The sequence below is a fragment of the Aspergillus thermomutatus genome (genome assembly GCF_002237265.1).
Source record: "Aspergillus thermomutatus strain HMR AF 39 chromosome Unknown NODE_104, whole genome shotgun sequence".
Lineage (NCBI taxonomy): Eukaryota > Fungi > Ascomycota > Eurotiomycetes > Eurotiales > Aspergillaceae > Aspergillus > Aspergillus thermomutatus.
This window is the reverse complement of record NW_020798153.1, coordinates 79,078-94,229: the sequence shown is the minus strand read 5'-3', so window position 1 is coordinate 94,229 and position 15,152 is coordinate 79,078. Positions and strand designations below refer to the sequence as shown.

The 15,152-nt window shown below is 48.7% G+C and overlaps 6 protein-coding genes across 6 annotated transcripts; 3 read left to right on the top strand and 3 right to left on the bottom strand.

Moving 5' to 3' along the window:
• Positions 1-2,185: 2,185 nt before the first annotated feature.
• CDV56_107894 (uncharacterized protein) lies at positions 2,186-2,977 on the top strand (the record flags this gene model as incomplete). Its single annotated transcript, XM_026761513.1, has 1 exon — positions 2,186-2,977. One exon carries the CDS (start codon positions 2,186-2,188, stop codon positions 2,975-2,977), a length of 792 nt encoding a protein of 263 aa, XP_026614135.1.
• A 1,520-nt stretch (positions 2,978-4,497) lies between these two features.
• Positions 4,498-5,412, bottom strand: CDV56_107819 (uncharacterized protein; the record flags this gene model as incomplete). The annotated part of the gene is made up of 4 exons (XM_026761438.1): positions 4,498-4,748; positions 4,799-4,892; positions 4,942-5,189; positions 5,244-5,412. 4 exons carry the CDS (start codon positions 5,410-5,412, stop codon positions 4,498-4,500), a joined length of 762 nt encoding a protein of 253 aa, XP_026614134.1.
• A 2,476-nt stretch (positions 5,413-7,888) lies between these two features.
• CDV56_107714 (uncharacterized protein) lies at positions 7,889-8,236 on the bottom strand (the record flags this gene model as incomplete). Its single annotated transcript, XM_026761333.1, has 1 exon — positions 7,889-8,236. One exon carries the CDS (start codon positions 8,234-8,236, stop codon positions 7,889-7,891), a length of 348 nt encoding a protein of 115 aa, XP_026614133.1.
• A 1,201-nt stretch (positions 8,237-9,437) lies between these two features.
• Positions 9,438-9,974, bottom strand: CDV56_107638 (uncharacterized protein; the record flags this gene model as incomplete). Its single annotated transcript, XM_026761257.1, has 1 exon — positions 9,438-9,974. The coding sequence occupies one exon, from the start codon at positions 9,972-9,974 to the stop codon at positions 9,438-9,440; it is 537 nt and encodes a 178-aa protein (XP_026614132.1).
• A 1,849-nt stretch (positions 9,975-11,823) lies between these two features.
• CDV56_107516 (uncharacterized protein) lies at positions 11,824-12,913 on the top strand (the record flags this gene model as incomplete). The annotated part of the gene is made up of 3 exons (XM_026761135.1): positions 11,824-12,032; positions 12,138-12,289; positions 12,333-12,913. 3 exons carry the CDS (start codon positions 11,824-11,826, stop codon positions 12,911-12,913), a joined length of 942 nt encoding a protein of 313 aa, XP_026614131.1.
• Positions 12,914-13,589: 676 nt separating this feature from the next.
• Positions 13,590-14,494, top strand: CDV56_107451 (acyl-CoA thioesterase; the record flags this gene model as incomplete). Its single annotated transcript, XM_026761070.1, has 2 exons — positions 13,590-13,703; positions 13,754-14,494. 2 exons carry the CDS (start codon positions 13,590-13,592, stop codon positions 14,492-14,494), a joined length of 855 nt encoding a protein of 284 aa, XP_026614130.1.
• Between the last annotated feature and the right edge of the window lie 658 nt (positions 14,495-15,152).

Genomic DNA, 15,152 nt, shown 5'->3' with positions numbered 1-15,152 from the left:
TACATAGAACTAGCAATAGTTAGAGACACCCAGGGCTCACCCCCTGGCGGCCTTTGCCCTGATCAGGGATAGTGGAAAACGTGCAAGTCACGAGCCACGGCCGTAAAATATACACACACACACACATCTCCTGTTTCCCGTTTCCCTATTCCCTACCTCACTCTCAGTCTCCTTCTATTTTGGCTACAAGAACTGAAAGCGAGACTCGGGCTTGGAGAGTTATGGCCATTGTTCGCAAAACAAGCGAATTGACATACTACTTCGTTGATTTGAGAGACCATACACTGGATGGTATTGAAAGCCTCTGTCCGCTCGACAATGGACAGCAACACGATGCCCCAAGGAGTACGTTGGGAGCTTTGGAAAAACTCCCTTTGGAACTTCTTAACATGGTGCTCGTACAACTTGGAATCCGGTCACTTACCGACTTTCGACGCGTCAACCGACAAGCCAGACGGGTCGTAGATTCGATTCCACAATACCGAAAGATCATCCTGCACGCGCCTGCCACCATCCGAGGAATCCTGAGCATCGAAACAGGAGATTGGATCTCATGTCAAAATCTCTACGCAAAACTATGTACGGCTGAGTGCGACAGCTGCGGTGATTTTGGCGGATATTTATACTTGATAACTTGTCGTCGTGTTTGTTTTCTCTGCTTCACAGAGAAGACTGCTTATCTTCCACTGCTCCGAGCGGATGCCATGCGGAAATTTGGACTTGGTCGGGAGCACCTAGCGAATTTGCCTCGAATGAAAAGTGTTCCCGGCCCTTACTCACCACGGGAGATCAAATGTCGTACGCGACTTACACTCATTGATCATGACGCTGCGCGACAAGCTGGGATTCGTTTGCATGGGTCCGTCAGTGCCATGGAACATCGTACTGCAGAATTGGCATCTGAAAAATTAGAGAAGTATCAGCATCGAGCCTCACGACATGGAGCACGGCAAAGCCAACGTATGCGCCAGCCCAAATTAGGCGATGACTTTGATGGATTCTCGTCGAATCCCAAACGTTTCATGGGCATTGTTCGTGCACCGCTCATAGATACGCGCCTAGGAACTATTGAATGGGGTCTTCACTGTATCGCTTGCAAATCCCACCATTATGATAAGCCTCTTCATTGGCGCCGAATGTTCACAGGGGACGGTTTCAAGAATCATATCGCGGAATGCGGGGAGGTAATAAACGGACATCACAACAGACATTTGCATAATGATCAATGATCAATGACGACAATGACCGACACGCATAACGAGATCCACCACGTCAACCGTTTTGCCTCAGATGTACCAATCAATGCTGTCGCCGCTTCGACATTTTTCCTTCTGAACGTTCGTCTACCTGCGCATCTCGTCCTTGCCAGGTTTCACCATATGGCGTGCGCACATATGGAGGGACGGATCCAATGGCTCCCACCTCACTGGGGAGCATTTGACGTTTGTGCCAATCCTTTCCTCGCACTGTTTAAATTCCTCGGTTCTCTTACAGCCGCAGGTGTACATTTGGTAATACTGCTTACACATCCTAACCAAGTTAGTATTTCCACTATTTTACCTCAGCTCTTAGGTTGACTGTGCTTACCTTGAGCCGGAGGTTTCGGTCAAGCCAGCTCCGAGAAAAAATGGCTTTAACTAAAACATCGAAGACGCAGTCGTATATTTTGGTCTAAGGAGGTAGTTTGAGCGGTTGGTTAAGCGAAATCATGACAGTGTGGCAGAGGAAGGCAGGGCTTTTATAGATATAGCCCGGCTCGAGGGGAAAGCTCCAAAGTTTGCACCTGCATGAGGGCGTTAAAATGTAGCGAATTAAATATACATCACAGAGTTCCTCTCTGTATCTCGCTTCTGTCCTACCAGCGGCAATCAATCCAAACTTCTCTATACGCGCTGACTTGTGTCCACTGTGCAGACGCTCAGGCTCATTGCTTTGCTGGATCGAATCGCTTTGTTTACGACGACTATGGAGCCCTTTTTCCTTTTCATCGATCACTACTTTGGAACATCGTTCTATAAATGCATTGGCGCCTTCATGCTCGCTCTTTTCCTTTCGTGGTCCATACAATTGCCCGAGGCCTACGCCACCCTTAGGAACACTCAACTGGAGCTGCTGTTGCGCCCTTGCTTTGTTACTTGCGTCGAATACGAATTCCTTTACTGGCGTTACTCTGCCAATACCCATAATGTCGCAGAATTCAAAGAGCAAAATCGAATTGCTCCAGGCGGAAGTCGATGAAAACGACCAAAGTTTCTTCCGATTACTAGTCGACGGACACGCCATCAAATACATCACCATCGAACCTCGAACCTACAGCGCAGAAGATATGTGCTTCGGCCCATCTCTGGCTTCCGTTCTTCCCGACCTTCCCCCTGGAAATTGGAACGATGGACTGGTAGCTAGAGATGGGGAAAATGGGCAACCGCGCTTCACACGTGTTACTCAGACCGCGTTTGCCAGCGTCAGGAATACGTGGCATAGCACGTACGTCGACTACCTGGGGATTATCGTGGGTAGGAAATTACGAACAGGCGTCTATGAGGTTAGCTGCCCATTATTCGACAACGTTGTCGTCGCAAAATTCGCCCGCTTTGACTGGGAGGCGCAGTACATGGAGAATGAAACTACGGCTTACCAATGGATCGACGGTTCTAGTATTGGACCCCGGTTTCTCGGCCACTTGACTGAGGACGGACGGGTGATAGGGTTCTTAATGGAGCGTATCACAGATGCACGGCATGCGGGCCCTCAAGACCTTCAGGCCTGCCAGGAAACATTGTCTCGGCTGCATGAGTTGGGAATCCGGCATGGTGATACAAACCGCTTTAACTTTTTGATCGGTCAATCGAAGGCAATCTTGATCGACTTCGACACGGCCCAGAAGTGCGACAATCAGGATTCATTGTTAGAAGAGTTCGAAGATCTACCTCGGCGGCTGAACGATTCGTCTAATAGGGGTGGTGGGGGGATTCTCTAGCGATCGTCCGCGGGCAGTAGGTGTAAGAAGCCAGGAGCACCTTGGCTGCAGGAAAGTGGAAAGTGGAAATTGGAAAAGAAGGAAGGACATTACGACATTCCTGCTAGAACAAGACGAGGCCCAGATCACTGAGAAGGGGACCATAGCCGCCGCTGGAAAAGGAGGAAGTAGGAGATCATGGTACTCTAAAGACCTGTCTGTGATGAGTCGAAATAGTGTGAAAATTAGCTCGCACGCAGTTACGAATAGCCTATTGCGCGAGGACAGTCTCGCAGGACCTTTCTCTCAGATCTTCAGGTGGCTAGCTGTGGAATATCACATTTGAGGGCGTATCAGCAGCGACACGACTCACAAGAGGGAAACCTGCAGACGAAGCCCCCGAACCCTAAAGCCAAGATAAAACAGTTCCAAGAAGACAAGCGAGAGCCAATGAGGAATGTGCATAGAGAGAGGCTGTCTACAGCGAAACGCAGCCCTTTCGCGACGTCCTCGCAGGCGCGTTTACTTACTGCTCACGCGCGCTGTCGCACGCCCAAGACCCTGAAAAGACCATTTCGTTCAGGTAGCTATTTCTCAATTTCCCTCAGGGAGATAGAGAAACTTTTCTCCATTCTCCTAACCAAGACCTCTTTTTCAATGCGGTAGGCCACTGCTAGCTCAATGCGCTCGTTCAAGAAGACCGCTGTTGATAGAGCTGTAGTGGCCGCTGATCTGGTGAAGTAGTTGGCTGGTAGCAATCTGGAACAACATGATCTCGACCTCATATTAGACGCCAGCATAGTACTGTCGGGGGAGAATCGAGGCTGTCAAAATCAAATGTTACCTTATCCTTCGAGGTAGAAAGATTCCGCATTTTCATTGTACCAGCGTTGGTGCAGATGCCAGCCTCAGGCCATCTGGAGAGCATTTCATGCTCCTCACTTGGACGGGAAGTAGTAATGACAACGATCATGGGATTATGGTGTACTTACAGGGTGCAGGTTTATAGACCGCGTGTAACTTCGGCGTGAAGAACCCAATCGACATGTTAGAGGAAGACCGCTGGATCACCTTGCCGTCGATTGGCCAGACTCTCGATAAGCGTATATACGTACAGAGTATATACCCTGGGTATATTGAGATCATCCGAAGCTTTATCAGGACGACTGTGGTGATACCCTGAGATTCATCGAGGAGGGATTGATGCAGCTGAGTTGCTAGCAGTGTTTTCTGTAGTAGACAGATAGGAGATAGAGGAGCTTGATTCCATGATATAGTGTCTCTGACCTGCTATATACTAGCGATCATGGAGATCTGCTTCATAACCCATCACAACTACGACACGTCTCTCACGAGATCCATCGGATGAACTATTGGTATAATTCCACCATACCAAAACTAGGTGGTCCATAGGCTGCTACCGCCAGTCCTGGCCGGATATTGACATGGAAGCTTCAGGTCCTTTCTCGTGCTAATCTCATAACAATAGCAGTCTATCATGGTATCATACAAGTCATAACATGAACCCATCACAAATGATCCTATACAGTGGTTGATTTACCCTCTGTTTCCTGGATCGCCGGAACACTCTCCGTCTCGCGTCCATAGTTCGATTTCGGGCCCAGCTCGTCATCATGCTTCTGGGACATGAACAGAATGACCGTACTGCCCTGCGTCAGCATTCTCCTCTGCACCCTAAATCCAAAGACAGTGACACACCTCGCAACAGTCGCAACCCAACCAGGCCACGCAAAGACAACAGACGCAATCGCTTTGGGGTTCGTCCGGTATTCTGCAGGATGTTAGCCCAGCTACGGAGTCATCGACATGGTGGGTACATACTCAGAGCAGGCTTTTTGGCCGATTCCTCCCAGAATTTCCGGGCGGATGCCGGGTTGGTCCCGGTGATACGGGCGCTGTGTGTAGCAGTGATGATCTAGACTCATGAGCAGTTGAACAGCAGTGATCCAGAATCAAGGTCATACAGTCATGGTCAGAGCCGAACCAAGCATCATCACCGACACGACCACCGCACATATCTTCCACGCCAACCGAACAGATCTACTCTCGTGCCTTTCCGGCCAGAACAGGTCGAAGAAAAACGCGGCGCCGAAGATCGTTGCAACGGAGACTCCGACGACGATGTTATAGGAGGCCGCGCCGATGAAGTCGTTGTTGTGGACTTTGGCTTCGGGGTGGTGTTTCTGGATATCATCTTGTTGGTCGAGATAGTCTGGACACAACCAAGATTAGATTGGTTGTACTCGCGGACAATGGGGTAAAGTACCCGACAATGCTGCCGTTCCGACCGACTCGGAAATGACGCAGAATATCATGGCCATCTGGTAGACAATCATCTTTGTGCGACGCAGGTGGTAGGCACGGTTGAACATGTGCCCTCCTGAGAATTTGCGCCATCGTATTTCGTGGAGATCGAGGCCCCATATGATGGCCATTGAATTAGTGATGTTTTCAGAGGAGTATATATCAGAGTATGTATCGTCAAACAAATTGATGCTGCCCAGAAGTCAAGCAAGGCAAGAGATTAAAATCAAGAGCACAGAGAAACGAGGGAATGAAGGGTTTCATTTGGACAGCTCAGATCTCCAGAGCGACAGAGTACAGACATATACAACTGGCAAATGCCAAATGACTAATGTTGCACAACCCTAGAAACTGGTTTCTTTTTGCTGAGAACTGGTCGTGACGTCAACACAATAGGAAGACATTCTGAATGGCCAAAAGCCACAGAACGTCATCAGTGCAGATCTTCATGAGGTTTCTACAAATAGCATCTTATCTCTTATCTTGTATATTCTACTCTACCCAGAGTATTAAGCAGCTTCCTATATCGACTATCGTCAAATTATCAAAGACATACTCGGCTGTGGCTAAACTAAGACCAGAACCAAAGATGGGTCCCGTCCCAGCCTTATATCAATCATAAAGGCTTATTAGGCTGGCCAAGAACACTTACTCTGGCCAAGAACAACTTGACTATTGGAACTGATGACGACTTGGCCATGCAAGGATCAACACCTTGGTAAAATATAAGCTGATACTCCTCGACTCTCGAAATCTGTATGGAGTCACATCTTTATCACACTGTAAACTAATGGACATCCACCCAAATTATATATGATACTCTCAAGCGCAAGCTATTGATGTTATTATTATAACCTCCATAAGATACGTGATCTAAGACCGCCTTTAGGTTAAGCATATTAAGCATTTTAAATTAGCACTGTTCAAAAACATAGTTCACAGCCAAGCTTATTTATTGGATACTTGTTCTTTACTAATGATTCTCAGTCTCAGCTATGGTCATGCTCAACTGAGAGTATATCCCCTCATGGAAAACCACCCGACAGAACGACTCCAGCTCAGCCGCATTCTATCTCTCCCATTATGCATATGCTTGGTCGTTGACGGTACTTTTGAACCAGCATAATACCAAACAATGAGTAAACCCGTGCCCCTCCTCCCCTAAGATGCGAGGTCGGAAGCACGATCTGCGTCCTGTCACCTCAAATCAGATGTCACACCGTAAGCTGCGAATGTCGCTGAAGTCGGGCATGCTGATCAAGGGAACGTCCTCCCTGCCATCCCATCTAGGCGCGACGAAGGTGAGATACCCTCGGGACCAGGCAGGTGGGAGAATCCCTATTCCAGATCTCTATGGCCCTTCGCAGGCCCACTTATCAATAGAGCATTGAAGGTCGTTTGTCCAAGGGAGCTGATATTTCAAAGAAAAAACTCTCGATGAACCCCCAGAGGAAATACCCCACGATCCACATCCTGTGCGAGAAGACGTGGTCCCAGAAGATCGGCCGAATGATGGAATTCCCCCGGAGCACGCTGGACCCGGATTGATCGCAGGCTTGTCAACCCTGCTGCATTGGAGGCTGGCCAGGAGCGTTTCATGAAAGATGCTAACCACGTCATCGCTCTGCGAGTCTTGACCAAGGAGGAGATTGAGGCCTATGTTATGATTTGAAGATGCAGGAAATCAGGGTACGATGACTTTGTCTACAAATAATTAGGCCGACGAGCTCACAAAGAGGTAAATACTCGGTACCATGAGTCTCTCAAAGCATAAGGTGTGCGCGATAACCAATGAGACCTCTCCCACGGTGCATTCTACAGGATTTAGCTGGAAGATTATCGGCTGCTATACGGACTAAAGGAGCATGGATAATCATGGTCTATTATGGAAAGGAGGAGACGATCAGTAAGGCGATATGGCTCCCAAGGGCCATGGCCATCATCGGGGACGACTTTATTTTTATTCTTTTTCCCACAGTCGGTTGGCCCAGTATTACCATGAGATGACGGCGACATGATGGTCAGCGTAGACCCCTGCGCTTGAGCACTGACAATGGTGGAGGAGACAAGCAGGATTTAGAGTCGAGACGCCATCAGCTGTTAATCGGGCTGCATGAAGAGGTGATTGAGCATTGAATGCATCCTCTCCACTACTAAGTGAAAGCAGAGATGCACGAGTATGTGCAATGTCTGCGACTTAATGCCTGCTTAAAATTGATACTATTCATATAAGGTGTAGACTTGTTTTCTCCCTCTTCCTTCCAAGAGGGTGACAGCGATTGTCTTTACCGGACATCGTCATTCGTCATGCTCATGCTCACCTTGGATAAAATCGACATCATCTTACAGTGTTTGATACTCCTCAGAACAGAGCCAACATACGTCACACGGTCAGCCTCTATGATAGCAAAGTCACATCATCATGTTCGTCGTCAATCATAGGCGCCATCAGCAGCCAAATAACGAACCAAACCACTCAATGGAACTCCAAGCAATTGCACATCCATCGTATCGTAGAAGCAAATCAAATGACATCAAATCCCGTATGGTCCAGCCATCCCATTCGTTCCAATCATCCATGCTGTCTGGTTGCCGAGCTACATCGCATTACAGCTTCTGATCAGGCGGACGAGTACCGATCGATTTCCTCTTCTCCTTTCGTAAGTTCCTCTCCGCTTCAAGAAGGAAGGACTGGACGCATTTGCTGCCGCCTGGGTCTTTTCTTACTCGTTCATCATTCAGCAGCGCCGTCAGGGTGGCCTTGATGCTGTTGTGGTATTCGCGGATCTGGATGTCGGTGTTGCTGCCGGGGGAGACGTGTTTGGCCGCAGCAGATTCGTGGTCGTCGGCTGGGGAGGTGTAGGAGGCGGGTCGTTTGTCGGCGATGGCCGAGTGGATGGTAGGCAGCTGGTTGGCAGATGCTGCTGGCTGCGGCGATGGAGGGACGGGGACCATTTTGATGGGAGAAGACGCTGGTTGTAGATTGTCTAGAGAGGAGAATTGAACTTGTTGAAGCTCGAGGCTGCAGGTCTGGCACTCTGACGGTCTTATAAGCTGCAGCTCGCTGAAGCACAACGTACAATATCCTCAACAAACGGATCGACCCTTGTTTCCGCCACAGACTGCCTTTTTTTTGTATACATAGCGGCCCTCTTGGCACTCGTAATATGCGCCAATAGAAACAAGGTAGCGCTCTGTTCGCAGCATCACACCCACGGCGCGTCCCCTGTTGCTTGACCTGGCTGTCATTTCCTGCCAATGAAGAGCCTGATGCCATCATGCCGCTGTCAGGCCAGAGTCTCTACTCTTTACAAGGTTTTGGCAAGTTTTGATGTATCGTGCCATATTTGGTGATATCACAACCTAAATTGTACTCTGCCTGTCCCCTTTGAGTCTACTGTAGGGCATACGTAATTACTGCCTGGAGTACCCCACGCGTCATAGTATGATTCTTCATTATTGATAGTGTCATGCCGCCGCTTATATCATTCTGTCTATGGATTTTCTACTGCATCCTGGCTACTGTTGGCAGGTCCTTTTCGCCTCTGCCCAGCCTCATGGCCTGTGCTCACTGGGTGTCGGCTGAAGACCGAAGGCGATACTCCTTGTATCATTCTCCACAACTCGACCCTTCTTGGTCTCCTGCGGGGCCATCTGCTGTTTGCAGAATGACTGTAGACCAGGGGACTAGAAGATTTCCAGTCTTGACGTCCCATCAGTGTGTGATTTCGCCCCTGGATATACACAGTCTGGATGTCCCACAACGTATCCTAGCGAATGAGACTTCAGACAGGTAGTATATATGAGCACGGAACGTCAGGATGACTCAATTGTGTCGATCTCCACGTGGAAGCCTCATTAGGAACAGAGGTTATGGTTATGCTGGATTACTCCGACATGACTCATGAGGATAGCAATGGTCTACGGGTTACAATTTCCAAGACTTGAGTTGGTCTTGCAATATGATAATTATGACAGACTAACATTCTACTATATCTAGTCTATATGAAACTACATACAAGTCTTCTCATGCTGCGTAGTTTGAGGTGACCTCAATAGCCTCATCCTATTGACGTCATTGGTGCAACCGGGGATGAGCTTGGCATTTGTATGGGCATAAAGACTACTTCTCTAGAGTAGATCTACCTCTCTCCTCTTAGCTCGAACGCCTCCGTCCTGCATTCCTCCGCTCCATCCACACGCCCATCGTACCAAACACCCCCAAACACCCACACGTCATAAAAGCGGGCCCCCAGATCGCGGGCGTAAACTGCCCCTTGAGCAGATTCCGCCTCACTGACAGATACCGAAAAATCCCATACCCAAACGACCACACACTGATGGCTTGGCAGAGCGTCGCTGCAGAAAACCCACTTTCCAAATACAGGCTGATGTGATTTGGCGTTGCGGAATGCTGCGGTTCTTCCAGTTGGCTGCTGCTGTTGCCCGAGCGCGCGGCTCCGGCTCCGGCATTCTCGGGAATCACGACTACGTTCAGTTTGGTGCTTGACAATGCCGAGGAGAGCATGCGATCAATTGCATCTAGACGGCCGAGGGCCAGCGCCATGGCTGCGAAGCCCAGCCCCATGCGTGTCCATGAGAGAAAAGTTCTTTCGTTCGCTTGGTGGTCACGCAATTGGGAGCCGGTGTTGGCGACGCGTTGGGGGAGGATCCGGCGCCACAAAGAGGTCATTAGAGGCAATAGATTGTAGTGATTAGTTTCGGTGCTTAGAGTTAAGTAGCAACAGAAGGTACAGTTTGTGGAGGGTGGATTGTTGAGGTCAGGGTTAGCCTGATTGAAGAATCTTCAAGTATAAATGAATCAATCAACAACAGCCAATGGATAGATTGAAGAATAATAAGCCCCGTATACTTTCCACTATTGCATGATTTTTTCCTTTCGGCCGGTATGGCATTCGCGACACGTGATCCTGGCTGGACGTCTGCTTATCATTAACATCACACCACTCATGATGGGAATGCAAAATATTTGTGCTATCAGCCTGAATATTGAAGGTTGTATTTAGTTGAGTGTTGTGCGCGTATAGACTGAATCCTAGGGTGCGTCTCAGCTTGAGCATCTCCCGCCATTCAATATATTCTTACAGCCAATGGGAATATCTCTAACATGCACATAGTGACAGAGGAGCCATAGTAAATTCTGATATATAAGCGAAAATCGAAGTTATTGCTGTCCAGTACATATGATTGTCAATCATTTCTGGTTCCCTCTAGTACTGTACATCCTAAGGAAACAGTGCGAAATCAACTACGCGCACCGCAGGAGAAAACAGAGCTCGCCGGATTTTGATGAATAGAGGCACCAGATGCATAAAGACCAAGGGCACACTAGATCAATCAGCCTGCTGTGCTAGATCAACCACGGATGATATATAACTTACCACAACCAGTCCAATACACACCGATGAAACATTGACAACAGTCAAGAAAATCTTTGTCCGCGTCAAGAACCACATCCCCTTGTTCATGTACAGCCAGAATACCCTTTCAAATCACTTAGCCCTGAATTGCAGGCAGAGCTGAATCAGTTGATGAATGACGCGGGCACAAGGACGGTTTAAATGTGCTAGATGATACCTGCCTCAAGGCTTTGACGGAAAGTGTAATGAACCAATGAAGATAATGCCCTTGACTCGGTAGTCCATTATACCGGCTCCAATGATGGTTTGACTGAAATTGAAGTATTGCGTTGACATATTAATACATTTAGTACCGGCGCAGGGTATCATTATACAAGTGTATCAGCAAAAAAAGAGGCCATATTTGCTTTTGTTTGACAAAGTCAATCCACGTTGGCATCGAGTCCCGTCTATTTGTCTCCAAATGCTGGTCCTTCTGGTTCCATACATTAGTCAAGATTTCCCTGGCTGTCTTGAATATGGGAAACCGGCAGATCGACGCTGCACTGTTGAAGAATTGAAGGACTGCGTCCCGCCTAGAGGGTGTGAGCGCCTCACACCCGGCAATAAACATTGGCCAAGCCGTTGCTGGGCTCATGGGATACTCTGCTGGCACGACATTCTGAAAGTCAGCCAACGCCGTGATAGCATTGTCCACATAGCCAGCCAGAACAGCAGGATGGACTTGGCGAACCCGCCGGTAAAAGAAAATCACCAGTGCGCTGTTCAATGCTCGCAACATGGGCTCATGGGGTTTGGATGAGTCCAGGTGCTCGGGGTGTGCCCGACAATTGTGTCGCAGAACAAATGAGCTGATCATATTTTCCAAGTGCTCACTGTGGCGGTGGAGTGCTTCCCATGCCTCGAGGGAAGCCTTCCTCTGGGATTGACCTGCAATTCGAAACGTCTCCATCACGTTGGCGAGCCTCGTGGTCTGGGATACGAGTGTGAACCACGTCTCGGGGATGCCGTAGATCTGCTTGTACAGTGTGTCCGAAAAGTTCCGTGAGTCCTGTAGATGAATATCATGTAAGCCGGTCTGCTGATCTACGGGAGAACGAAACCGCCTTCGACCGCTACAAGATCCTTCCTCGCGTTCCGAGAAATGTCGACCACGGTGATATGACCACAGAAATCCTAGGTACCAAGGTTTCCCTCCCATTTGGATTCAGCCCTGCTGCGTCGCAGAAACTAGCCCATGCAGATGGAGAACTGGCGGCATCGAGGGCTGCAGCAAAGTATGCTATCTGCATGGGTCTCTCGTCATATTCGAATTACTCCCTGGAGGATGTGGCCGCGCAGGGCACCGGGAACCCTTATGTGATGCAGATGTGTGTGTTGCGGGATCGATCAATTACACTTCAGCTACTGGAACGAGCTGAAAGTATATTTCTCCTCTTCCGGCCTGACATCGAGACGCACTAAACATGAAGCAGAGCGGGATACAAGGCACTATTCCTCTCTGTCGATGTTCCTGTGCTCGGGAAGCGCCTGAATGAATATCACAACAACTATTCTCATCCGGAAGATATGAACTGGCCGAACATCCTCAGCTGCAGGGCTGATACCTCAAACCGCACTGATTATGGTAAGAATCATAGTCCCGAGCGGTTTCGCTCTAACCCAAGCAGATCCAAGTCTCGACTGGGAAAGAACAATCCCGTGGCTGAGGAAACATACCTCGTTGCAGATATGGCTCAAAGGGAGTACGCCGCATTCTATTCCTCATCAGTATGAGCGTATTCTCTCGCACATCGAGACAGCTAAGAAAGAAGGTGGCAAAGTCGTCATTGGTGGAGGTGCCCATGTCCCCAGCGGAGACAGAAACAAAGATGGCTATTTTGTCCAGCCTACTGTTTTCACTGGTACTACAGACTCCATGGCTATCGTGCGCGAGGAGGTCTTCGGCCCCGTGGTGATTATCGAGCCATTCGCAACGGAAGAGGAAGCTATCCGCCGGGCCAATGATACCATCTATGGTCTTGGGGCCGCAGTGTTCACAAAGGATCTGGAACGGGCGCATAGGGTTGCGGCAGAGATTGATTCGGGAATGGTCTGGATCAATAGTAGTCAAGACTGTGATCCTCGTGTGCCGTTTGGGGGGGGAAGGGGGGTCAAGCCGAGCGGCATTGGGCGGGAAATTGGTGAAGCTGGTCTGGCAGCCTATAGTCGGATCAAGGCCGTACATGTCAACAAGGGAAGTAGGCTGTGATATAATCTGACTGGGAATCAGACTTACATAGGTATTGAAGAGGAACGAAAGTATCTTTGTTCAGTGACTCGTGATACAGAGAGGAAAATTGCGTTAAACTATAACTATCTGTGGAAGGGACACATTGCTGAACATGCACCTGCTTGAGGTTGACCATGATCTCTTCATCTAGATGGCATAGAACAGAAGGTTCACTGCATTTGATAGCCACAGGAAGTTGAGCTAACCCATCTGAGAAGTATTTGACTGACACAATGGAAACAACAGCAGCGGATTCTTGGCATTATGCTGTAGGTGTCTTGGAAGAAGAATGTCGGCGTCGGGGGTATTGTGTCGTCCCGATTCCGATGTCTTGGCGTGCTAACTTGCTGAATTTGCATCCATCAACGGGCCCGAAGGAGCCGGACGTGTTACTGTTTGAGGCTGACCCCGAGCCGAGGCATCTAACTGCTTCCCAACACCACCATTGATTGGCTGAACCGGCAGCTACGTTGGGATTTTTCTACAATTCAAGATCACTAATCTGATAAGATACAGAGGTACAGGTCAAGGAAAATTCTCCTCATCACCAACACCCTCTTTTCCTCTTTCTCTCGGTTCTCTTACCTGTATATATGATTAAGCCTTAATCTCTGATTCTCATACTGAAATATAAACGCAGAGGCAGTAACAAATAATGGACTCCATACTCTCATTGGCCAGCTCGCTCTGGCAGTCTCTCACCTTCTGGAAAGCCCTTGCCATCGGGTTCGCATTGCTGAATCTCAAGACCCTACCTTTGGTTTGGCACGTAAGATACTCACCCTCCTCTTGTTTCAGTGTATTCCTAAGAACAACCAGATTCGCGTCTACCGCTACTACTTCCAGAATGGCTACCTCTTCACCCCCGCCGTCGAGCAACCGCCCTCCCCCAGCACCGACATCCTCAAACCGAAAAGCATCTTCACCCGCGCGCCAATCATGGAAATCGACATGAACATGCACAAGTCCAACTCGACGTACTTCTCCGACCTGGACGTCTCCCGAACAGCCCTCATGGGCTCCTTGATGATCAAGGGCGCCGCATTGCTCGAGAAACACCTCCAGAAGCAGGGCAAACGCGGCCCACTCCACTTCGTTCTCGGCGGGGTCTATACGAGCTTCAAGCGCGAGATTCCAGCCTATATGAAGTACGAGGTCCAGTCCCATATCGCCTCTTTCGACGATAAATGGATTTATATCGTGACCTACTTCAGGAAAATGAAGGTCTCAGCCGATACAGAGGAGGCTCATAAGAAGAGGCTGCTTGCTGTTTCGATTAGCAAGTACGTGCTCAAGAAGGGGAGGTATACGGTTCCTCCCAAGGATGCATTTGAGGCGGCTGGGTATAGGCCTTTGATTGCGCCTGCGGCGAATGGTACGGCCAATGGCACTGCGGCGGAGGAGGTCAAATCTGGTCGTGCTTGGGATGATAACAGTGAGTGGGGGCAATTGCAGAAGGAGATTCTCAAAGGAAAGGAAATGGTTCAACCGTTTATTGACCAGGAGGAGAAGCTGTTGGGTGATTATATGGAGAAGATGAAGCTCCCTGCGTTTGCATAGATTGCTGGCCGACACTCGAGATAGACTGGGTGGTGAATAGATATGTCCCTCGGACGAGATGTTATAGACATGTACCATATTTTGCATAAGATATAGATTTCCTTTAATGAGGATAATTGTTAAACTTGATCGCAATTACATCGAGAATGCACATACAAAGACATCAAAAAAGGAACCTAATCCTGGCCCCTGAAAATTATCTGGAACGATACATTCAAATAATCACTGTCCCCAATCCCTGGGTTGCGACATGCCAGATCGAAGGCGCGATTCTTCCGGTCAATATGTTCGCTTAGATTGTCCTTTCTGCTGAACCTCATACCACAAGACTTGACAGGACAGCCATGAAGCGAGGAGATAGATGAACACATTTGACATGGCGCCTGAGGTCTGCCTCACGATTGAATGGTCGAGTGTATGCGCATCCTTGCCATTTACATAAGTAACAAGCTCCTAAATAAAATTAGTCACCTTTGCATCTTTCTTATATGTATGCCACGAACTAATCATATCATATAAATCTAGAACCTTACTTTGAAAGGCATGTTTATCTCCACAACATGATTTGAGATAAGAGCAATCAATCGGGAGGAAATTTCATGCCTGGTAGGGGGCACTCAGCATGTATCTGGGGACAAAATTGTATCATTCTTAGCTG